At 41.4% G+C, this 25,547-nt stretch overlaps 1 protein-coding gene across 6 annotated transcripts in view; it reads right to left on the bottom strand.

The window, feature by feature from the left end:
- Positions 1-8,781: 8,781 nt before the first annotated feature.
- The window catches only part of STIL (STIL centriolar assembly protein), a 78,035-nt gene continuing 61,269 nt past the window's right edge, over positions 8,782-25,547 (bottom strand). For 3 of the 6 annotated variants that reach the window (XM_031004168.3, XM_063698985.1, XM_055348216.2), the window contains 3 exons: positions 21,554-21,767; positions 18,934-19,184; positions 8,782-10,569 (listed from right to left, as the gene is read on the bottom strand). In XM_031004168.3, coding sequence (XP_030860028.3) covers positions 9,783-10,569; positions 18,934-19,184; positions 21,554-21,767 — 1,252 coding nt within the window. In that variant the 3' untranslated portion in view covers positions 8,782-9,782. The remainder of the gene's footprint in view (positions 10,570-18,933; positions 19,185-21,553; positions 21,768-25,547) is intronic. The other 3 variants (XM_031004179.3, XM_055348225.2, XM_055348222.2) reach the window with 2 other exon arrangements.

Here is a 25,547-nt window from a genome sequence, read left to right as displayed (position 1 = left end):
CTCTACTCCTGTGTCCCCTCCTCCAGCTCCTTCTCCTGTGTCCCTTAAACATGCCCACAACATGGTGCCAACCACACTTATCTGGGTGTCTGTGTACCCCACCAAGACTCTCAAAAACTGGGACCACGTCCGTGGTTTGTCTATACCCCAGCATATCATGGAGGCAGAGTAGGAGCAAATATATGTATGTTTTAAAAATAAGAGGAGCAGAGACAGAGCTGGAGAAAGAAATTGAGAGAAAGGGAAATCACCCAGCAGGAACCTGGGCCATGAACTTGAAGGAAGCGGAACTGGCTAGCCCTCCTGGTCCTAGAAACCAGCCACAGGGAAATGTGAAAGTACATCCTGTATGTCCTTGTGAGGAGAGATAAATATTTCCATGACTGCATGAGCTGTGAGTCTCAGCCCCTTCCTGGGACAGCCCAGGAAATGCAGGCCTTAATGGGGGTTTGGGGATGGGTAGACTCTCCCTATCTCCACAGATGGTCTCTGTGCTGGGTTGGGAGGTGAGGGCAAGCAGAGGTCTTGGAGAGTCACAGCACAGGCCCCTCGTGTTTTTGGGGTTTGAGTCACTCACAGGAGTGACTCAGCTATAAAACATGAACCTGCTCCCCTTCCAACCAGCATCTAAGACCCAGTATCACTTTATCAAGGTAGGAACATCGGTTTTAGGGAACTGAAGCACATGCTTATTTCAACCTGCTGCTCCCAAGGGATAAGGAGGAGAAAAAGAAGGAGAACCTAGGCTCTGAAGCCACACAGGCCAGAGTTCAAATCCTGACTTCACCACTTAATTCACCTGTGTGGCCTCGGGCATGTCATTTTACGCTTGAGTCTCCATTTCCTCACAGGGATAATCCTAATCTGATGTTCAGGTTAAGAGCATGGGATCTGGGCCGGGTGTGGGGGCCCACACCTGTAATCCTAGCACTTCGGGAGTCTGAGGTGGGCAGATCACTTGAACCCAGTAGTTCAAGACCAATCTGGGCAACATGGTGAAACCCCATCTCTACCAAAAAGAAGGGCATGAGATCTGGAACCAGACTGTCAAGATATGAATCATTATATTGGCTGTGTGAACTTGGGCCACATTACTTAATCTCTCTGTTCCTATTTCTAGCCTACTAAATGGGAGATTAGAATAGTATCGACTTCATACAGTTGTAAGGAATAAATGAGTTAACAAATGTAACAGACTTAAGACATAGCAGGTGTGTTCAGTAAAGGTTAAGTATTGTTATTACTGCACCAAATTGTGATGATTAGATGAAGGAATATGTGTAATAATGCTTTCCTTTAAACCCTACTGATCCCCAATGCAGCAAGCAAATAGTATTGGTTCCGTAGCAGGCAGTTTCTGGTCTTTAAAAAGATCTTTAAGAATAGTTTCATTTTCCTTCCCTCAATCTCATTCTTCTTATTCCACCATCCTGAACCAGGAGTTTGTCACTTGTTGCAGGTCTTTTCTTCTGATTTGTCCCATTTCTTGGTAATTCTGAGTACTTCTGAGTGTCTGCATGTGAAGCTGCATATTTGCTTCCACTTACCTGGAAGGGCTATTGTGAGGTCTAAATGAGATACTGAGTAGGACTCTGATCAGTGTTAGATGAATATGATTCTGCACACACGTGTCCGAGCATGCACACATGCACACCTACAACACTAGGATATAACAGCACCTTCTCTTTCTTCGTTATGCTCCTCAGAGTCTAGCACATCGCCCATGACATAGCAGGAGCTTTCAGCAGATCTTTTCCGTGTAGCTCCTCCTTGGACAAGAGGATCACACACAGTCCCTGTTCTTGAGGAGCTCCCAAGCTGGTTGTAATGAATTCTGTGAGAGGACAAGAAAAGGACCAGAGAAAGCGCTATGGAACTTATTTTCTTCTCTTTTCTTTTCTTTTCTTTTTCTTTTCTTTTCTGCAGCCTTGATCTCCTGGACTCAAGTGCCTCAGTCTCCCGAGTAGCTGGGACTACAGGTGCACATGGCATCATACTCAGCTAATTATTTTATTTTTATTTTTTTGTAGAGACAGAGCCTCCCTATGGTGCCCAGGATGGTCTCAAACTCCTGGGCTCAAGTGATCCTCCCTCTCAAAATGTTAGGATTATAATGCATGAGCCACTGTGCCTGGCCTGCTATGAAGTCTCAAAGAAGGATAATATCACTTCCACATGAGGATTCCAGGAAGATTCTTTTAGGATGGGAGGGGAGGCAGAGGTTTTTGGGGGTCCACAGGACTTTGAAACTGTAGAGAGTTTGGAGGCAAAGGGAGTAATGTAAGCAAAGGTAAGAAGGCTGAAGAGTGTCTGTGTGCATGGGGGCTGCCTTCCTTTTCTGTCCTTTGTGGTATGTCCAGGTGAACAGAGAGGCCTGGGTTTGATTGCTCAGTACCTAACTTTCTGACTCACATGCCATGGCATATGGTAGTAAAACCTGGAAGGCTAGAGTCCTGAATTCCAGCCCCAGCTCTTGCTTACAACATTGTGTGAACTTGAGCAGGTCCCATCTCTTCTTTGGACCCCAGGGTCCTCACACATAGGAGGACTAAGTGATTGCTTAAAGCCCTCAAGCTCTCACACTCTTGGATACCTGATGTCATCTTTCCGTTGTGTTTGTGATTAGCCCCTCCCTCACCCCTTTGTGGCCCCAGACCTCCCATGAAGAGGCAGGACACAGAGCTCTCCCCAAATCCATCCTTTTCCTGGAGTTCAGCCTCTGACCAGGAAGTGGGAAAACAGGATTTCCTCTGAGGATGTTCTCTGTGACCCAGACAGTTCCGGTTTGGGGAGTGGGGAGGAAGAGATAGGGAGCATCGTCCAGGCTTCCAAACCTTAAAGCACCTTTTCATGGGCTTTATGTTTTGAGCTCCTTAGAAACGGAATGAGTAATTCAGAGCTGAAGAAAGATATGTTGGTACTTTGAACAGATAGTACTTAACACTGTTGTGGGGAATGACAGAATTTCCTTTTAAATTATGAAATATGTTAAACACTGTATTAAATAAAAAGTAAGGAAATATCACTTCTGCCTGTGGAAATCCTTCAAAATCTTTCAAAGCCCAACTCCAGTGCTCTCTCTTGCAGGAAGCCTTTCTCTCCTCTGGATTTTCAAACAACTGCTCACATACGATTTCCACACCATCATTTCATATAATCACAGCATATCAGAGAAACTCAGGGCTAACCCCTTCACCTCAAAAACTGAGAAACTAAAAGCCAGTGACTTGTCCAATGTCACAGAGTTTGGGACAGAGCAACAACAGGAAGCCAATTTTTGCTGACTCCTAATTTGGTGTTCTATCCACTTGTGTGTCTTTTCTTTCCTATCTTTGGTTCCCTTCCCCAAATCCCCTCTTCCAAATGCTATACCTATTCATAGCTCCTTGCTTTTGAAGAAGTGGTTCCCTCCATCAGAAATATCCCTGGCTCCTCTTTTCTTTCCTATTACTCCTGATTCTGGGAAAATGTCACCGCCTCTGTAGAATATTCTGAAAATAACCTCCCACCTTCTCTTACATTCTCACGTTGTGTTGTTTCATTATAAGCACTTATCTAATGGTACTGCTAATGTTTGCGTGTCTCTCCCTCATTAGACTGAGTTCCTAGAGGGCACATTTTATTCATCATCTTACGCTCAGCTTCTAGCTTGGTGTCCAGCAGGATCAACATTATTTATCTGTTGAATGACTATGTGCAAAAACGATACTGGTGCGTAGAGGAAAGGTGGAGGGAGTGGCTGCATTGGGCTAGATGCTGTGGAGGGACACTAGGCTGGTGTCCTGCTTGTTAACTATAAGTGTATGATTTTAGCCCAGTTATACTTTGGTTCTGTCTCATCATTGGTAAAAAGGGATCAATTTTGCCTGCCATACATATTTCAGTAGGGTTTTGTTGTGAGAATTCTATGTGAAAAATATGTGGAAAAGCACTTTGCAAAGTGTGAAGGAATCTGCAAACGTCAGACATTATCAGGAAATTTATATTGCTGGTATAAGGGCCCCTCAGTTAATCTAGGAGGCTAGGAAAAGTTCTGCCTTCAGGAGCAATGCCTAGAAAACAAGGGCACAGAAGGAACTTTTTGTTCCTTCAATTTCCCAGAGCCCTTATAGTACAGACTCAGTACTAGTTTATCACATTGTAAAATCAATGGAAGTGAACACTTTAACATTAACAGAGCTGGGGTTGCCTACTTCAGAACATATGAGTAAAAAATGATTGCTTCTGGTCTTGGCTAAAGGGCAAGAGATTCCTTCCTGAAGAAAAGGAAAGTGGGGCAGCTTGGAGGAGAGCACAGTATTTAAAGACAGCATTGGCTGTAGTATTTGAAATAATTTATTCAGCTCAAGATCTATTTCTTGCAGAAAGCTCTTCCTGAATTCCTCAGGCCTGAGAGGTTATATTTCCCAATGGCTTAGTAAAACCTTGAGCTCTAGAGTTATACTTAAACTTGAATCTCTGGTAGCAACTTACATGGGTAAATTACTTACCTGAGGCTCTTCCCTCAACTATGAAGATAACAATCACTGTCTTAGTCTGTTTTTATTGCCTATAACAGAAATATCTGAAACTGAGTAATTTATAAAAAGGAATTCATTCTTACAGTTACAGAGGCTGAGAAGTTCAAAGTTGAGGGGCTGCATTTTGTGAGGGCCTTCTTGCTGGTAGGGACTCTGCAGAATCCTGAGGTGGCACAGGGCATCCAAGGTGAGGGGTCTGAGCATGCTAGCTCAGGTCTCTCTACCTTTTCTGTTTCTTTCTTTCTTTTTTTTTTTTTTTGTGAGATGGGGTCTCACTCTGTTGCCAGGCTGCAGTGCAGTGGCGCAATCTCGACTCACTGCAACCTTCGCCTCCCAGGTTCAAGCGATTCTCCTGCCTCAGCTTCCCGAGTTGCTGGGACTACAGACACGCACAACCACGCCCATTCACCATGTTGGCCAGGATGGTTTCTAACTCTTAACCTCGTGATCCGCCCGCCTCAGCCTCCCAAAGTGCTGGGATTACAGGCATGAGCCACCGTGCCTGGCCTCCCTTTTCTTATAAAGCCACCAGTCTCATTCCCATGATAAACCATTAATCCATGAATCTATGAACGGATTAACCCATTTAAGAGGGCAGAATCCTCATGACCCAATCAGCTCTTAAAGGCCCCACATCTCAACACTGCCACGTTGAAGATTAAGTTTCAACATGAGGTTTGGAGGGGACAGATATTCAAACTATAGCTATCACCAACTGGTGTCAGCCAGGAGTCTTAAATGAACTAATGCATGTGAAGTGCTCTGCACAGTGCCCTGTGAGCACACAGTAAGTCTTAAAAAGATGGACATGATCACCAATACATTGTTGTGGCTCCTTAGAGTCTAGATCACTCATGTTGGCTTTTCATCATACTCTCATAACTCTTGTGACTATTTCCTGGGTGTATCTGTTTTCTATAGAATCTTTACAGCTGGCAAAGGCAAGGATACTGTTTAACATGTCTACATCCACTTCTGTGGGGCTTAGCACAGGGCAGGATGAAGCAGAGGACAAAAGTGGAGCATGGAGTAGTTATTGATTTAAACTAACCGGCAAGGGGCTTAGAGGTTGAGTGAGGAGACTTTTGGCGAAGTGGGGTAAGAGTGGTTGCCAACTGGCTAGGACTCGGACTAACAGGTTTGTTTCCCAGAAGTTAGGTAATATAAGTTCCATCATTTTCCTATTCCATTTGAAGTAGCATCCATGTTATCTTATAAACAGTATGCTGCAGGACTGGAGGAAAGAAATTCAGAGATATGTCACTTGATAGGCAAGTATCTCCAAAGTTTTTTTTCTTTTTTGAGACGGAGTCTCACTCTGTTGCCCAGGTGCGTGCAGTGGTGTGATCTCGATTCACCACAACATCTGCCTCCCAGGTTCAAGTGATTCTCCTGCCTCAGCCTCCCAAGTAGCTGGGACTACAGCGGAGTGGCATCACGCCCAGCTAATTTTTGTATTTTTAGTAGAGGTGGGGTTTCACCATGTTGGCCAGGCTGGTCTCGAACTCATGACCTCGGGTGATCCGCCCACCTCGGCTAGCCAAAGTGTTGGGATTACAGGCGTGAGCCACCGCTCCCGACCTAAAATTTTAAAATCCAATTTTCCCAGTACTAATGCTTTCTCTAAAGATGCCTAAAAGCTATCATAGCAACTAATTTGCCAAATAACTTGTACTAGGCCATTTTTGCATTGCTCTAAAGAAACATCTGAGACTGGGTAATTTATAAAGAAAGTAGGTTTGCAGTGGTGGCGGGGGTGCGGGTTAGGCACCATACACTTTTTAAGCTTTTAAATGACTAGATCTCACCTGAACTCACTATCTTGAAGATAACACCAAACCATGAGGGACCCGCCCCTGTGACCCAAACACCTCCCACCAGGCCCCACCTCCAGCATTAGGGATTACAATTCAACATGAGATTTGGTGGGAACAAACATCCAAACTCTATCAACCTTCTCATTGTAAAACACCTTCCAGAGTAGGCTTCGGTAATGGTTCCTCTTCTCTTGGCACATGTTTAGTAGAAAGAGACATTGTTTTGTTGAATTAATCTGCAGTCTAAATTCAGGCTCCAAAACTGCTTAGACATTTTAATTAAATGTGGCTTTGGCCAGGTGCGGTGGCTCACGCCTGTAATCCCAGCACTTTGGGAGGTCGAGGTGGGTGGATCACCTGAGGTCAGGAGTTCGAGACCAGCCTGGCCAACATAGTGAAACCCCGTCTCTACTAAAAATACAAAAATTAGCTGGGCGTGGGGCCACACCCCTGTAGTCCCAGCTACTCGGGAGGCTGAAGCAGGAGAATCACTTGAACCCTGGGAGGTGGAGGTCACAGTGAGCCGAGATCGCACCACTGCATTCCAGCCAGGGTGAAAAAGTAACTCTGTTTCAAAAAAAAAAAAAAAAAAAAAAAATTAAATGTGGCCTTAAATTGGATGTGGTAATTAGACTTTGCCTAAAAAGCTTAGGTTCCATTTTTACTATTAAGATAGCTTCTTGTTTGGTATAAACATTACAGGGCTCCCAGTGATGAAGGTACTTGATGAGGCTGTCAGTTAATTCACTTTGTTTCTTCAATAGTGTGCAATATAAATCGTATCTACATTTGTTGAGTGAAACTGAGGGCTAAACAGAACACACTTGAAGTGGCACTGACAATTCCATTACGTAAACTTACTCCAATAAAACATGTAAGTGAATTTTTATGCTATTTATTAAAATAACTAAAGTCTCAAACAATGTCCATGGAAACACAGGGCAAGACATCACCACTGCCATTTACATGTCTTAATTTTAACTTGAAAGAGCAATGATGTAGGGAAAGATGCACTAACTGGTCCATGGCTCCAGTGGGGAAGAGTAGGGAGCCACCATGTTACTACACTTGGGCTTGCTACTGTAAAGTGATACCAGGTTGTCTCAGAAAGCCACAGCTGGGTTGAAAATGGATCCAAAGTCCATTTATTTCCAGTTTACATATCAACTTTGATATGAAGCAACATCTCAATTTAACTTCATCCGAAAAGCCTTATCTTTCAAGTCAATGAGGACTTTTTAATTTATATTCAAATGTAACAATTTAAGACCTTTTAAAAAGGTTGCGGGGGATGTGCCAGGAAAGAACTGATACACTCATCGACTTGGCTGTATCTTAGGACATCATGCCAAGTGAAGACAGCAAATTTCAAAAAGGTACACACTATATGATTCCATTTATATAAAAGATTCTCAAAAGGCCAAAATTCTAGTGGTGAACAGATCACTGGCTGCTAGGGGTTAGGGTTGGAGAGACCGTGTGTTTTAAAAGGGTAGCACTAGGGAGTTTGTGGTGATGGAATAGTTCTGTATGCTGACTATGGTAGTAGTTATGTGATTCTATAAAAGATAAAATTTCAGCCAGGCACAGTGGCTCACGCCTATAACCAGCACTTTGGGAGGCCGAGGTGGGCAGATCACGAGGTCAGGAGTTTGAGACCAGCCTGGCCAACATGGTGAAACTCTGTCTCTACCAAAAATACAAAAATTAGCCAGGTGTGGTGGCGTGCAGCTGTAGTTCCAGCTACTTGGGAGGCTGAGGCAGGAGAATCACTAGAATCCGGGAAGCAGAGGTTGCAGTGAGCCAAGGTCGCACCACTGCACTCCAGCCTGGGCAACAGAGCAAGACTCCGTCTCAAAAAAAAGATAAAATTTCATGGCTGGGAGCGGTGGCTCATGCCTGTAATCCCAGAACTTTGGGAGGCAGAGTGGGCAGATTACTTGAGATCGGGAGTTTGAGACCAGCCTGGCCAACAAGGTGAAACCCCATCTCTACTAAAACTACAAAAATTAGCCAGGCGTGGTGGTGTATGCCTGTAATCCAAGCTACGCGGGAGGCTGAGGCACAAGAATCACTTGAACCCAGGAGACAGAAGATGCCGTGAGCCAAGATCACACCACTGTACTCCATTCTGGGCAACAGAGCAAGACTCCATCTCGAAGAAGAAAAATAAAATAAAATTTCATAAAGCTATATACCAAAAAGTAAATAAATGAGTGCATGTAAACACTTGTGAAACCTGATAGGTCTGTGGTTCAGTTATTAGCATTATAGCCAATGTCAGTTGCTTGGTTTTGCTCATTTACTATGCTTATGTAAGATATTATCACTGGAGGACACTGGAAGAAGGGTATACGGGAACTCTCTATTATTTTTGTAATTTGGGGGCAGTCTAAGAGTTTTTTTAAAAAGTGGAGAATAAACTATAACAGACAACAAAGGAAAACAGTCAATCTAGACATTTTATTAAGTTCTATTAAAAAATATTAAGACATCTGAAAAACTCAGAAAGTTTATAAAACACACTCATACTCAATAATTTTCTTATTCTTTGATAGCCAGTGCGACATGTTGAAGATGTTACACCAAAACCAACCCACCATACTGCAAAAAGCTGTATCTCGAGTTTAATCAACATGCATCCTAATTAAGAGGAAATACACTCTTGTATAAGAGTGTAAGTTTTTATTAAGTTGTTTTTAAAAATAACTTTTCCCTTAAACTTTGGAAGGGTTGATTTTGCTAATTTACCCAACACCATAACTTATGTTCTTTTAATGATATAGGATAAATGCAGAGATGCAACATGCTAGAACTTCTTAAAATATACAGTATAGCTGGGTGCAGTGGCTCACGCCTGTAATGCCAGCACTTTAGGAGGCCGAGGCGGGCGGATCACCTGAGGTCGGGAGTTTGAGACCAGCCTGACCAACATGGAAAAACCCGTCTCTACTAAAAATACAAAATTAGCCAGGCGTTGTGGCACATGCCTGTAATCCCAGCTACCCGGGAAGATGAAGCAGGAAAATCGCTTGAACCCAGGAGGCAGAGGTTGCAGTGAGCCGAGATCCTGCCATTGCACTCCAGCCTGGGCTACAAGAGCAAAACTCCATCTCAAAAAAAAAAAAGTACAGTATAAAAGAGCAGTTGAGACTTAGAGCTGGATAGTATCTGTCTACTACTTAAATTTGTAGGAATAACTGATCTCAGGGCTTTTCTTAAAGGTTTCAGTGATGTTGAACAGCTCTATTTGAACAATGAGAACTTAGTCCTATCACCAGCCAGCCATGTCACAGAAGTCACTCTTCCCAATTGGCTGCTACCAAGAAACAGACTGACTCCAGAATGATCAGGAAATCCCAAAACTACCACAAGGCTCTCTGTTTTCCCTAAGTTCTTCAGGAGACACCCTGTCCCTGTATTAAAAGGGCAGGGAGTTAAAAGGTTAAAATAATTTTGGTAACTGTCTGAGACGTTTTACATCTAAGAAGGTGCCTACTGAATTCATGCTATTCATCTGCTTTAGCGTTTCAGAAGGTTGCAAACTTTCAGGAAAAATTGCAATGTCCCTTTCATTTTCTTTCTCAGGATGTTGAGTGAACTCTGCTTTCCCGGTTCGAAGGTTCACTGCAGGACTTGGTTTAAGGTTCTTTACTAAGAAAGCTGGCTTTTCAGTCAACTGCTGTTTTGCTTTTGTCTGCAAAACTTCATTTGTAATATTTCTCAATACTGGCGTATCTGCGTTGGTGCCCACAGATTCACAGTTAGAACAATTAATTATTTCATGGTCATTCTTAGAAGGCTCTTTCTGACCACCAAGCTGTTCAGGTATGGACCTAAGGTTCTGATTCAATAAATGTTCACTCTTGCTATCTGCATTGTCGGGAGGTTCCTCTTCATCTTCACTATTGTCACTGCTTTGTAGGAGTCCATATCTCTTCATATATTTTTTGGTTGCAAATGACATGTTGTTTGGTGAAATTAAACTAAGCCCCACTGTGCTTCTGTCTGTATTAATATGGAGAAGGCTGAATGGGTCACAATTATTTTGGTTTGATCGAGTGACAGACAGTTGTGACAGCTGATTTTCATTTAAATATTTCAGAGCTATAGCATTTGCCTCCATGCTCAAATCCACACCATTGGGGCTTAAGCCACTCATGCCAACATTAGCAAATGACATGCAGTTTAATCCAGAGATCACTGCTTCTGGGCTGATGCATGCCAACACACTGAAAGACACAAAGTAGTAAGTCATCATTTACCATATTCTAAGTAATACATAGTTCTCAATGTGTTCCATTCTATACAAGTAACAAAAGATCTTCAGCTTTAAGTTCATGGTCCTTTTATCTAACTACTCAGACATCTAAGTCTTGATGATCCAGATAAACAAAGGATACATACGGGCTGGGTATAGTGGCCCAAGCCTCCAATCCAAGCAGATTGGGACACTAAGGTGGGAGGACTGCTTGAAGCCAGAAGTTCAAGATCAGCCTAGGCAATATAGCAAGATCTTGTCTCTACAAAAAAATTTAAAAATTGGCCAGGCATGGTGGTGTACATTTATAGTCCCAACTACTCAAGAGGCTGAGGCAGGAGGATTGCTTGAGCTCAAGAGTTCAAAGTTACAGTGAGCCATGATTGTGCCACTGCACTCCAGCCTGGGCAACAGAACAAGACCCTGTCTCTTAAAAAATAAAAAATAAAGAAAAAATAAAAAAAGGGATACAAATAATAGCCTAGAAGGTAATCCATGATTTACAGGTTTAAAGTGGAATATAAATTAATTTTCCTAAATCTGTATATCAATCATGGTTTTAAGAACAAATACAAGGCCCCAAATGTAAAAGTCATCAACATAGCTATGAGTCATTTAATTTATGACTATTAGCCCAAACAGCACAAGAGATCAGCTAATGTTTAATGTAAAGTAAAACATAAAAATAAAATCAAACGCAAAACACATTTGATTATATAACAGTACAAGCTTTAGTAAGTAGCTCAGAAAATTAAATTGTTCATAGTTGAAGAGATTCCATTTGCAATTAATAAAAAACATCAACCAGTCTCTGGATATGGGCATACACACACACACACACACACACACACACACACACACGAATACTTTTTTCATTAGTTATAATCTTCAACTTACTTTGATTAGTGTTAAGTCAACTGACTTACCTTTTCCTTAATATCACATATATAATAAATAGCTGCTAATTTTTTTTTTTTGGAGACAGGGTCTTGCTCTGTTGCCCAGTCTGGAGTGCAGTGGCAACTGCATGTCATTTGCTAATGTTGGCACAATTACAGACTCAGGCTGCTCTCAAACTCCTGAGGTAAAGCGAGCCTCCCTCCTCGAATTCCCAAAAGTGTTGGGATTACAGGCGTGAGCCACTGTACCCAGCCTGCTAATTACTGAGTCGTTATATATGCCAGGTACTCTATTAATGCTTTACATGCATTACTCATATACATTCCTTACAGTAACCTTTCTCAGGGAGGTATTCTCTATGGAATATTTCTATCTTATTCTCCATTTTAACATCTTACATTCCCTTTCCCCTACTTTTTTGTTTTCTTTTTAGCACTTACCGCGGTCTATACATTGAATACACACATCTACATATTCAATCAATGCTCGATTCTTATTTATTGTCTAGCACCCTCATGAAAGCCAGTAAGGGCAGAGTTTTGTCTGCTCTCCCGGCCCCCACTGCAGTATCCTCGATGCCTGGACACATAGTAGGCACTCAGTAAGTACTTGTTGAATGAATAAAAGTAGTAGGTAGTATTGCTATATTTATTCTCAGTTGAGAAAACTGAGGAATAGAGATTTGAGCTAATTTTTCCAAGCTACATAGTACATAGCAAGCTGAGATAATCCATGACTGCCTTACTCTCTGGGGCTCTGCAACCACTGTTTTACTGTACTATATTCAGTAACTTGGATTTTTTTCTATCAGAGTCCTTTGTGCACTATTTGTTGTGGTGAACATTATATTCTAGTCAAATATGCTATGGCTTTCTACATCATCCCATGAAGAAATTCAGCTGTTTTATATGTGCTAGCCACTGCTTGCATTCACAGACCCACAAAAATCAAACAACCATTATATATTTTCATTCTTATAAGCACCTGAAATTTGCAAAAACTATTTCCAACCATTAATAATCCCTGAAACCAGGCCAGGCATGGTGGCTCCCGCCTGTAATCCCAGCACTTTGGGAGGCCGAGGTGGGCAGATCACCTGAGGTCAGGAGTTTGAGACCAACCTGGCCAACATGGCAAAACCCCGTCTCTACGAAAAATACAAAAAAATTTGCTGGGCGTGGTGGCGGGTGCCTGTAATCCCAGCTACTCTGTAGGCTGAGACAGGAGAATTGGTTGAACACGGGAGGCGGAGGTTGCAGTGAGCCGAGATTGCGTCACTGCACTCCAGCCTAGGCGACAGAGTGAGACTCTGTCTCAAAAAAAAAAAAAAAAAAAAAATTCTCTGAAACCAGTGATGCCATCACCAAACAATGGAACAGTGTGCTCAATAATGCTGGTCTTTACAACCTTGAAATTCTCCCTTAACTTTCTTGGCATTTAATGCTTTGAAGACTATTTTAATAAGATGAAAGAGATACTACTAATTTATCCAGACATTATTCTTTTATTCATAGTGACAATACTTTTGGAAGTCTTTTTCTACTTTGCCTATTTCCTCAGTCTATAGATAATGTTAATGTAAATAATTTGATAAAAGCAAAGAAAAACTACTAATTCAAAATGTTAAATATTTAAAGAAAGCAGGTCTAATTTGGGTTTTTTTTTTTTTTTTTTGAGACAAGGTCTCACTCTGCCACTAAGGCTGGAGTGCAGTTGCGCAATCATGGCTCACCATGGCATCGACCTCCCAGACTCAAGTGACCCTCCTACCTCAGCCTCCGAAGTAGCTGGGACTACAGGTGCATGCCACCATGCCCAGCTAATCAAATATTTTTCTTTTTGTAAAGACGGGGTCTCACTATGTTGTTCAGGCTGGTCTTGAACTCCTGAGCTCCAGTGATCCTCCCATCTTGGCCTCCCAAAGTGCTGGGATAACAGGCATGAGACACCATGCCCAGCCTCTAATTTTAACTAGGGCTTCTTTTATAGAATGGTTAAAAGATCCATAAAGTAGTCAATATCAGTTTAGAAGGCTATTCAAGTTTCAATGCCTAACACAAGCTAGCCAATTTCAATTTGGAGGGTGGGCTAGGGGCAATGAGATATCATTACTTTAATAGCAAAACAAATCAAGACAGGCACAGTGGTATGCACACCTGTAGTCCTAGCTTCTCAGGAGCCTGAGGCAGGAGGATTGCTTAAGCCCAGGCATTCAAGGGGCCACCCTAGGCAAAATAGAGACCACATCGCTAAAAAAACAAATCAATAACACTCAGAAACCAAAGCATATAAACACTAGGGTAATTAAGACGAAAAGCAAAAAGGAACCCATTCCACTAATCAAATCCTAAAAGCCTGAGCACAAATATATGCCTATGTTAAAATCTCATTAGATGTGCAGCCACAAGGAATGATGAAAGTCCATGAATAAATTTGAGTTAGCCACATGTCAACAATTTATGGGAGGCTCTAAAATTATTCCAACTCAGATGACAATCAAGACCCCCATCTCTACAAATAAAAATAAGCTGGGTGTGCTGCTGCACACCTGTAGTCCCAGCTACTCAGGAAGCTAAGGTGGCAGGATCACTTGAGCCCAGGAGATTGAGGCTGCAGTTGAGCCATGATTGTGCCACTGCACTGCAGCCTGGGCAACAGAGCGAGACCCTGTCTCTCAAAAAAAAAAAAAAGTCAACTTTGATTCATGATCCTATTTGAATCCAGATTAGTTATCTACTACTTATCCTACACACAGTTTTTCAACTACTAAGCAGATAGCCAGGAAGCAAGGTAAAGAAGCAACTAGAGAGACTACTTGAGACAGGTTTTGAATTCAAAAAGTCACTCCAATTGGGAATATGTAGAGGTTGCTTCCAGACCTCGACCCCACAATCTCCATTTCCTGCACAATTTCTAGGTTTGTCTGGCACCCTTTTTCCCTGCCTTCCTGCCTTTAGACTCTCTTAATCTCTGCGGCATTCTATTAACAGGAAAATAGAAAGCAGGTCTTCCTTCCCCTGCCTTAGCCACTCTTCTGGCGGAATGATGTGCTCCTGGAGTCCAGAATTGGAACATGAAATGAGTTTTCACATAGACACAATGATAAAAGACGGCTGATTTACAGAGCTAGAGGAACAGCATGGATTATAAGGATTAGTTTCCTAGAATATTCAACCTATAATCTGTAACACTGTTTCTACAGAAAAATGTGTCTTACATTCTAAACAACGGCCTTATAAACTTTTAGTATACTAGTTATATTATACCTACACATGTTAAAAAGATAACAATATAAGATTATAAACACTGACAGTAAATACTACAAAGACACTAAAAATGAACCTTCACCGTAAGCGTCGGTGATGACCTGAGTAGGAGGAATGTCGTTCATTCAGCAAATGACTCATTGAAGGCCCACTAAGTTAGTGGTAGAGGCAATGAGGATTTAGAACTATATAAAATCTTCGCTGGACGCGGTGGCTCATGCCTGCAATCCCAGCACTTTGGGAGGCCGAGACTGGCAGATCACAAGGTCAGGAGTTTGAGACTAGCCTGGCCAATATAGTGAAACCCCGTCTCTACTAAAAACACAAAAATTAGCTGGGCATGGTGGTGCGCGCCTGTAGTCCCAGCTACTCAGGAGGCGGAGGCAGAAGAATCGCTTGAACCCGGGGGGCGGAGGCTGCAGTGAGACAAGATCATGCCACTGCACTCCAGCCTGGGCGACAGAGCGAGACTCCATCTCAAAAAAAAAAAAAAAAAAAATCTTGCTGAAAATGTGTCATAAGTACATGCTACAATTTACTGAGAACAAGGTATTTTAAGAGTACAAAACATCGGCCAGGCATGGTGGCTTACGCCTGTAATCCCAGCACTTTGGGAGGCCGAGGCAGGTGGATCATCTGAGGTTAGGAGTTCGAGACCAGCCTGACTAACATGGAGAAACCCTGTCTCTACTAAAAGTACAAAATTAGCTGGGCACGGTGGCGCATGCCTGTAATCCCAGCTACTCAGGAAGGCTGAGGCAGGAGAAATCACTTGAATCTGGGAGGCGAAGGTTATGGTGAGCCGAGATCATGCCACTGCACTCCAGCCTGGGCAATAAGAAACTCCGTCTCAAAAAAAAAAAAAAAAAAAAGAGTACAAAACATCAATACACTCTGAGAGGTCCAGGAAACTGACCAAAAAGGTGACATTTGAGTTCAGCTTTGAAGGATAAGACGGATTTTGGCAAGCAGAAAGGTAAAAAAAAGAGCACCTCAGATAAAAGTAACATCAAGGAATCTTGCAAATGCCAATGGCAAGTAGGCTGGAACTTGGTAGAGAGTGGTAGGACATTATACTAAAAAACTAAGTTTAAGTCAAACTGAAACAATGCGAATTAATCAGGTAGGCCTCAGACAGGCTGGGAGGATATTCCAGACGTAGCCTAAGATAACAGGGAAACTAAATTTGACTCTTATGTTGGAGAAACTATTGCAGTACAGTTTCCTAATTCATCAAAATGACATAGAGATGATGGCACACGCCTGTGGTCCCAGCTACTCAAAAAGCTGAGGCAGGAGGATTGGCTTCAGCCCAGGAGTTTGAGGTTACATAAATTATGATTTTACCATTGTACTCCAGCCTGGGTGACAGAGCAAGATCCTATTTTTAAAAACTAAAAAAAAGTTTTAAATATACAGATATTGCATCAATAATAAAATATAACTTTCAAAACTTTAAGATATTTTTGGTCTTAATTAGTACAGATCTTTAAAAGGGGCCATTCTGATGTAGAGTAATTACAACACAGTATGAAATACTCCTAAAGTTAGCTACCTTTCCTTTTTCCTTTCCTTTATAAATTAAGTTAGCTACCTTTCCTATGTGATTCCATGGCATTCCCTATCCTTCCATTTCATAGCAGGCATAAAAGATATTGACTATCTGTGTCTTCCCCACTGAACTGTAAACTCTATGAGAACAAAGATGTCTTTCTTTATCAGGTTATCTTGTGTATTATGATATCTCTTATAAGCTGGCTCATAGAAACTTAGTAAGTATTTGCTGAAGTGAATGTATTGGTGAAATGGTAGCTGGCACACATGTATATGTGTAGCTGGTAATAATACTCACTCTTTCAGAAAGCAACTTAGCAACAGCTTTAAAATTTTTGTATCATTTTACCTTAGTCTTTCTGTTTCCAAGATTCTATTCTAAGGAAATAATCCTAAAACTGAAAAGCAATATTTGCAAAAGATCATCATAGCAACATTTAAAATAGTAAGAAACCACAACTAACGTGACAAGTTGGTTCTCAGTTCTGACAAGAGGGGAAGTGTTAGGATACATAGCCTCTATCTTGCAACATGGATAAAAAACTCAAAAATGCTAGCCTCACTCTTTTACACTGTTGGTAGGAATATAAACTGGTACAACTATTTGGTGAGCAATGGTAGCATCTACTAAGACTTTGAATGCACATACTCTTTGATCCTGCCTATCTAGGAATTTATCCTACAAAGATACTTGTACCTGTAGAATGATGTTCACTTAGGATTGCTTGAAATAACAAATAAGAGATTTGGCCTAAAGGTCCATTAATAGAGCACTGGGGTTCAATATATTCTAGTACAAGGGTACAAAAGAATATTATGCAGCTGTTTAAATACATGAGAAAGAACTGTATATCCCTATAAGGAAAAGTATCCAAGATATTATAATATCATGTTTAAAACAAAAACAAAAAAACAGGCCAGGTGCAGTGGCTCACGGCTGTAATCCTAGCACTTTGGGAAGCCAAGGTGGGAAGATTGCTTGAGTCTAAGAGTTTGTCTGAGACCAGACCGGGCAACATAGCAAGACACCATCTCTGCAAAAAATAAAAAATTAGCCAAGTACTGGTGCATGCCTGTAGTGCCAGCTACTCAAAAGGCTGAGATGGGAGGATCACTTGAGTCCAGGAGGTTGAGGCTGCAGTGAGCTGTGATCATGCCACTGCACTCCAGCCTGGGTGACAGAGCGAGACTGTCTCAAAATTAAAACAACAGCAACAACAACAAAAAATCAAATCACAAAGCTTATCACATACACATATACTTGAACATGCATGGAACATTTCTAGAATACAAAAGAAATGGTTAAGAGAAGTAACTTTTTTTTTTTTTTTTTTGAAACAGAGTCTTGCTCTGCTATCCAAGCTGCAGTGCAGTGGCACAAACTGGGTCACTGCAAGCTCCGCCTCCCGGGTTCACGCCATTCTCGTGCCTCAGCCTCCTGAGTAGCTGGGACTACAGGCGCCCGCCACCACGCTCGGCTAATTTTTTGTATTTTTAGTAGAGATGGGGTTTCACCGTGTTAGCCAGAATGGTCTTGATATCCTGACCTCGTGATCCGCCCACCTCGGCTTCCCAAAGTGCTGGGATTACAGGCGTGAGCTACCGTGCCCGGCCTTTTTTTTTTTTTTTTGACTGAGTCTTGCTCTGTCGTCCAGGCTAGATAGAGTGCAGTGGCGCTATCTCGGCTCACTGCGACCTCTGCCTCCCCGGGTTCAGGCGATTCTCTTGCCTCAGCCTCCCAAGTAGCTGGGATTACAGGCGCCCGCCACCGCACCCAGCTAATTTTTGTTATTTTTAGTAGAGACGGGGTTTTACCATCTTGGCCAGGCTGGTCTCGAACTCCTGAGCTCATGATTCACCTGCCTCAGCCCTGCAAAGTGCTGGGATTACAGGCGTGAGCCACCGCGCCCGGCCTAAGAGAAGTAACTTTGGAAAAGTCAGGCAGGAATGTGGGGAGTTGTGGCTTTTGCATTTTATCTTACACTCTTCTTCTGTATTGTTTTTTAAAACCATGAATTTTTATTACTTTTTAAATTAGAAAACAAAAAATAATTAACAGAAAATATGCTAGCCTTAATAATATAATCTCCAGACTTTATTTTCTTTTTAATAAGTTATGTGCTGAGGTCATCTTTGGTAGAAAGGAATCTGAACAGAAGGACATGACCAGTTGGGCACATTCCTAGAAAAAAGAAATATTTTTGCTTTTTAGATGGCACGACTGTGTAACTGTACATCCAGTAGCTGGCACAGACCTTATCACCTCCAGAAAGACTTTTCAGATGCTACCAAGCAAAACTCCTTTCTCTTTCCTCAAGACTCCTAAAGTATTTTGTTGGCCTATCCAGCCAGGAGTCATCCCACAATATCTCTCAAATTACTTATGTATGTAACCCTCTCTCCCACTAAAATGAAGAATCTCCTATTCATCATGCATATGGTAGGCCCTGAATAAATCGTGAATCAACTCAATTGAGGTACAAACGTAACTTTTCTGATGAGATTGCCACAATACATCTAAAATTTATTCATCTAGCCAATGTTGGGCAAAAATAAATAAAAATTTTTAAAAAATAAAATTTATTCGCCCTTTAAAACAAAATTTTAAAAGTTACCTGGCGTGATCCATGTTATGTGCATTTTTCTTCACTTTAGTGGGTGAATCAATTTTTACTCCAAGGCTTCTTAGTTGCTTAAGAGTTGCATTAAGGACACAATCTTTGTCCACCAGTCTTGAATGATGTGTTTTTTTCTTTGTATGGTAAACATTTTGGGTTCTGGTGCATTCATGACTGATAATTACTGCTTTGGTAGACGGCTGCTCAGTTTCCTTGGAGGAACTATTTAATAGGTGGTTTACTTGACCCTGACAAAAAGAAAAAAAAATTTTTTTGAAAAATCACTATTAACAATGTTAGGGCTGGGTGTGGTGGTTCATACCTATAATCCCAGCACTTTGGGAAGCCGAGGCAGGAAGATCGCTTGAGCCCAGGAGTTTAAGACCCTGGGCAACACAGTGAGATCCTGTCTCTACAAAAAACTAAAAATTAGCTGGGCATGGTGGCACACGCCTGTAGTTCCAGCTACTTAGGAGGCTGAAGTAGGAGGACCACTTGAGCCACGAGGCTGAGGCTGCAGTTAGCCGTGATTGTGCCACTATATCCTGCGTGACAAAGTGAGACTCTGTCTCTAAAAAAATTAAAATTAAAAAAAAGTTAAAAAACAATTTTACAGTAAGACCTTAATGATACAACAAGGCCAGGGAAAAATCAGTATCTTGTCAAATTCCACAAAGTATCAAGTAGGGAGGTATTATGGTATTATTTGCAGGTATTATGAAGTTTTTATAGAAGCACATCCTAATGAACAATTTCATCAGACCCTAGAGAAAACAGAATGCTCGTTCAGACTTCATTCACTTAAAAACCAACATAGGCTGGGCGTGGTGGCTCACACCTGTAATCCCAGCACTTTGGGAGGCAAAGGTGGGCGGATCACTTTAGGTCAGGAGTTCAAGACCAGCCTAGCCAACATGGTGAAACCCTGTCTCTAATAAAAATACAAAAATTAGCCGGGTGTGGTGGCACGTGCCTGTGGTCCCAGCTATTTGGGAGGCTGAGGCATGAGAATCACTTGAACCCAGAAGACCCAGGTTGCAGAGAGCTGAGATGGCGCCACTGTACTCCAGCCTGGGTGACAGAGTGAGACTCTGTCTAAAAAAAATAAATAAATAAAATAGAAAATAAATAAATAAAAATAAAAACCAACGTATTTAAAAATCATTTGAGTACAGGCGTGTGGCTCAAACCTGTAATCCCAGCACTTTGGGAGGCCAAGGCGGGCAGATCACTTGAGGCCAGGAGTTCAAGACCAGCCTGGCTAACACGGTGAAACCCCATCTCTGCTAAAAATACAAAAATTAGCCGGGTGTGGTGGCGTGCACCTGTGGTCCCAGCTACTTGAAAGGCTGATGCAGGAGAATCACTTGAACCTGGGAGGCAGAAGCTGCAGTAAGCTGAGATCATGTCACTGCATTCCAGCCTGGGCAACAGAAACAGAGTGAGACTCTGTCTCAAAAAAAAAAAAAAAAAAATAGCCAGGCATGGTGGCAGATGCCTGTAGTCCCAGCTACTTGGAAGGCTGAGGCACAAGAATTGCTTGAACCCGGGAGGCAGAGGGTACAGTGAGCTGAGATCATGTCACTGCACTCTAGCCTGGGTGACAGAGTGAGACCCTGTCTCAAAAAAAAAAAAAAAAATCTTTTGAGTAATTCTCCAAGTATTTTCGAGGACTTATGCTAAATTTTTTATAAACAAGTTTTAAATAATGCTTTAGTTTGCAAAGTGATAATGTTTCAGTTATAAATTAGGCCTTTATGATATTCACAGAGTTAGGCTCCTTTTCTTCTCACTTTCTCAAAGTAAGAATGACCTGTGATACTATTTCTGCATATTTCATTCCCTGAGCATACAAGCTGCTAGCACCAGCCTAGGACCTAGCAAGCAAATAACAAGTATGTGTTCATTGATGAATACATAGTGCCCTGTGAAGTATGTTGCCTTCTCGCAAATGGACAAATCAAATGTTCTACAATTTGGATGAAAGTGACAGTCAGGGTTTCTCTATCCTTTAAGTCCCAGATCACATTTTAAGTTTTATAATACTAGTTCCTCCAACCAGAATTATCCCTTTATTCTGTGTTCTCTTTGCTTTACACTACTACTCCTCAACAGCCTGTCTTATAATTGTTACTAGTCTGCATGTGCTGTTGTTTCCCCTAGGCTCTCAAGGGCACAGAGTGTCATATTCACCTTTATATTATCGATTTCACTTAGCCTACTGTCTTAGACTAAGCTAAGTATTTAATAAACATTGGCTTACCTGAACTAAAATCAGTAAATATTATCATAAATATCCCACTACTTTCCAATTTTCGAATTTCTGAGAAACTCTTGCTTATTTTCTAATACTAATTTTGGTTTGAATCAGGCATAATATCAATATTTATACTTTAAAAATAAAGCTGTGTTTTTCTAAGTACTTAAGTATGTTTACGGTAAATTAGTGAATTTAAGTTATAATTTATGAAAAGCTAAAAGAAAAATTACATTGTTAATTAGACAAAAATCTTTTTATCTTAAGGTCTCCATCAGTTTAAACCTAGGAAAAGCTTAACTAGTATATCCTATACTAAATAACCTTCTCAAAAAGATGAAATGCTCTACATTTTCTTACCAATAAATCCTGGTAAATTTTCTGGTTATCTGATGGTTGATGAAGCAAGGGTTGCATTACATGCTCAATTTTTGGTTCCCCTGATGTTTCAGAATTGTTACTGGCACCCCCTGTTGGTCCAGTCTGTAAACACATGCTTACACTTTCTGCCAGCTGGCCACTTGGAAAGAACACAGGTACATCAGGTTCTTTTCTCACAACTAGAGAAGAGCTGCTGGGAAGGATATATAATGTGTTAGTCATTGAGGTACCTTTAACATATAATTGAAATGTAGTAACTTTAGAATAAAGGGTTAAGACTCAAGCAGCACCTGGTTTGTATTTTTAGCTCTTAGTGATGATGCTACATAAACACCCCATCTTAGCCAGGTGCAGTGGTTCATGCCTGTAATCTGTGTTTTGGGAGAGCAAGGCAAGAGAAGTTTGAGGTAAGAAGTTCAAGATCAGAATGGGGAATATAGCGAGACCCCATCTCCACAAAAAATTTGTTTTAATTAGCTGGGTGTGACACCTTGCCCCTGTAATCCTAGCTGCTCAGGAGGCTGAGCAAGAGGATCACTTAGCCCAGGAATTCGAGGCTGCAGTGAACTATGATTGTACCACTGCACTCAGCCTAGGCATCAGAGCAAGACCCTGTTTCTATAAGAAACAAAAACGAAAACACCTCGTTTTAACAGGCTGCATATAAACTAAACCATGGTACCTTTTAACTTGTGTTACTTATATATAAGACAACTTTCTTTGAAGCCTGGAAAACAAGCTGTTGATTTCTCCTGAACTTGATGGCAATGGAAATTTTTAGAGCATTTAAATATTTTAGATATGTTATTTGTTCATTCCAAGTTTTGGGTTTTTTTTTTTTTTTTTTTTGAGACAGAGTCTCACCATGTCACCCAGGCTGGAATGTAGTGGCGTCATCTCGGCTGACTGTAACCTCTGCCTCCTGGGTTCAAGCGATTCTCCTGCCTCAGCCTCCTGAGTAGCTGGGATTACAGGCATGCACCACCATGCTCAGCTAGTTTCTGTATTTTTAGTAGAGATGGGGTTTCACCATGTTGGCCAGGCTGGTCTCGAACTCCTGACCTCAGGTGATCTGCCCGCCTCAGCCTCCCCAAGTGCTGGGATTACAGGCATGAGCCACTGCACCTGGCCTCAAGGATTTAAAAATATCTGTCTTGGTGTCTAACCTAGGAAGCAAAAACTAAAACTGAAAAAGAACAAACCCAAATCATTAAAGATTACAAAGGTCCTTAATAAAATAACACCAAGAGCTAGATAGCTCCTTTCACCACGTGAGGACACAAGGAAGAGGCATCAACTATGAACCAGGAAATGGGTCCTCACAAAACATTACATCTGCTGGTGCCTCAATCTTGAAGTTTCCAGCCCTCAGAACAATGAGAAACAAATTTCTGTTGTTTATAAGCCAAAATAAATAAATAAATGTCTATGCTCTTTAGGGGGAAGAAAAAGGAATAAATAAAAACGTCAAATCTCAACAAAAGATTTAAGATTAAATAAAAAATTTTAAAATGCTTCTAATATGCCAAGTATTATTAGGTATGCCCAAAGCACAGCTTCTAAAGAAAAATATGGATCATTTTAAAAGAAAGTCTCTATAAATACTACATACCACTACTCACTGCTGGGAAAAAGTAATCAATAACCAATTAAGCTGCAAGGCAAATAAATTTATCTTTCACAGACTACTTCAACATCAGAAACACTGATCCAACAAGACATCTAAAGGGGACTGGAAGCCCTGGAGTTGCGTGTCATCTATGAATACTCAGCAGTGGGAACCAGAGCACGAATCAGACCAAAAGTGCGAGAAGGATCCCAGAGAAGCACCAAAACCATCATAGACAACACTGGAGAAAGTATTTAATCCAAATCAACAACCCAAATCAATGCTGAGCAAAGATTAGATTTACATCTAGTTATGTGTTGGGATCGACAGTTAATTGATTGCTCTGAAAAAGCAATTAACTTCATTCTATCAATTAACTCAGATCTGTTTCTAAAGTTAAAAAAAAAAAAAAAAAAAGCCAGAACAAGGACATGGTGGCTCACATCTGTAATCCCAGCACTTTGGGAGGCCGAGACAAGCAGATCACTTGAGGTCAGGAGTTCGAGACCAGCCTGGCCAACACGGTGAAACACCGTCTTTACTAAAAATACAAAAATTAGCTGGGTGTGGTGGCGTACACTTGTAATCCCAGCTACTTGAGAGGCTGAGGCAGAAGGATCTCCGGAACCCAGGAGGTGAAGGTTGCAGTGAACCAAGATCACACCACTGCACTCCAGCCTGAGCAACAGAGCAACACTCCATCTCAAAAAAAAACCAAAAACAAAAAAAACCCCAAAAGATTGGATATTTTTAAAAATTCCAATCTGAAAACCCCCATTATTCTAGAAAGTAGTCTGCAGTTTACAGAGTTAAGGAGAATAAATAAAGATCCCATGGTTTGCTCCTCTTTGTCCTCAGTTTCTATAATTATTCCAAATAAACTGCAGACCTACTTTGGGGCTCACCCCATGGGGAACCAGATACTGGGTCAAACTGTAGTTTTTTTTAATTACTTTTTTTGAAACAGAGTTGGCCGGGCATGGTGACTCACACCTGTAATCCCAGCACTTTGGGAGGCTGAGGCGGGCAGATCATCTGAGGTCAGGAGTTGGAGACCAGCCTGGCCAACATGGAGAAACCCCGTCTCTACTAAAAATACAAAACTTAGCCGGGCGTGGTGGCAGGTGCCTGTAATCCTAGCTACTTGGCAGGCTGAGGCAGGAGAACTGCTTGTACCCGGGAGGTGGAGGGTGCAGTGAGCTGAGATTGCGCCACTGCACTCCAACCTGGATGACAGAGCAAGACTGTCTCAAAAAAATAAATAAATAAAAAGAAACAGTCTCTCTCTGTCACCCAGGCTGGAGTGCAGTGGCGTGATCACAGCTCACTGCAGACTCAACTTCCCAGGCTCCAGCGATCCTCCCACCTTAGACTCCCGAACAGCTGGGACCAAGGGCTAATTTTTGTAATTTTGGTAGAGACAGGGTTTCGCCATGTTACCCAGGCTGGTCTCAAATACCTTAGTACAAGCAATCGGTTCACTTTGGCCTCCCAAAGTGCTAAGATTACAGGCATGAGCCACCAAGCCCAGCAAATTCTAAAAATATGGAAATTACTATGATCCTTACCCTGCAGGAACTCAATCTAACATACACAAAAGAGCTTTTCTGTATACTGTGGCACACACAATGAGTGCTTAATTGAATCATATGATTAAAACATATACTATACTAAAAGGAGATGTTTCTCTGTAGTTTTCTGAAGGGACATGTTTATTATCTTAACCATTATTGTAATCACAATGATTTAAAATGTCAAATATCACAAGGCTTATTAATTTCTAAAAAGTAATCCACTGCCTGCCCCATGTCACCTTACCAGTTCACCTTTTTTTTATTTTTAGAAATGGAGTCTCACTCTGTTATTGAAGCCAGAGTACAATGGCACTTATCATAGATCACTGTAACCTCAAGCTTCTGGTCTCAAGCGATCCTCCTGTTTCAGCTTCCTGAGTAGGTGGAACTACTACAGGCACATACCACCACACCCAGCTAAGTTAAAATATTTTTTTATAGAGACAGGGTCTCACTATTTTGCCTAGCCTGGTCTTGAATTTCAAATTAACCTCTTTAAACTGTTTCATGTGCTATTATCCTGGGATGTTTTATACCTACATTTTTCTTTTACCTTCAAAATTTATCCTACACCTGATCCCTTCCACGAATTCCACAAGTCCAAGACATCTTCATCTCACTTGGTCTTTAGTTTATTTATCAGTTAGTATCTTAACTTCCACTCTTAACATCCTTCAGTTCTCCACGAAACAATTAGAATGGTCTTCAAAAAATGAAAATCAGATCATAACACTCCATTATCTAAAATCCTCCACTAGCTTTAATGAGCATGCAATAAATTAAAAATTCT

Source organism: Gorilla gorilla, chromosome 1, assembly GCF_029281585.2.
Source record: "Gorilla gorilla gorilla isolate KB3781 chromosome 1, NHGRI_mGorGor1-v2.1_pri, whole genome shotgun sequence".
In the NCBI taxonomy this organism is placed as follows: Eukaryota; Metazoa; Chordata; class Mammalia; order Primates; family Hominidae; genus Gorilla; species Gorilla gorilla.
Note: the sequence above shows the minus strand (reverse complement) of the source record. Positions and strands in the feature narration are given on the sequence as shown.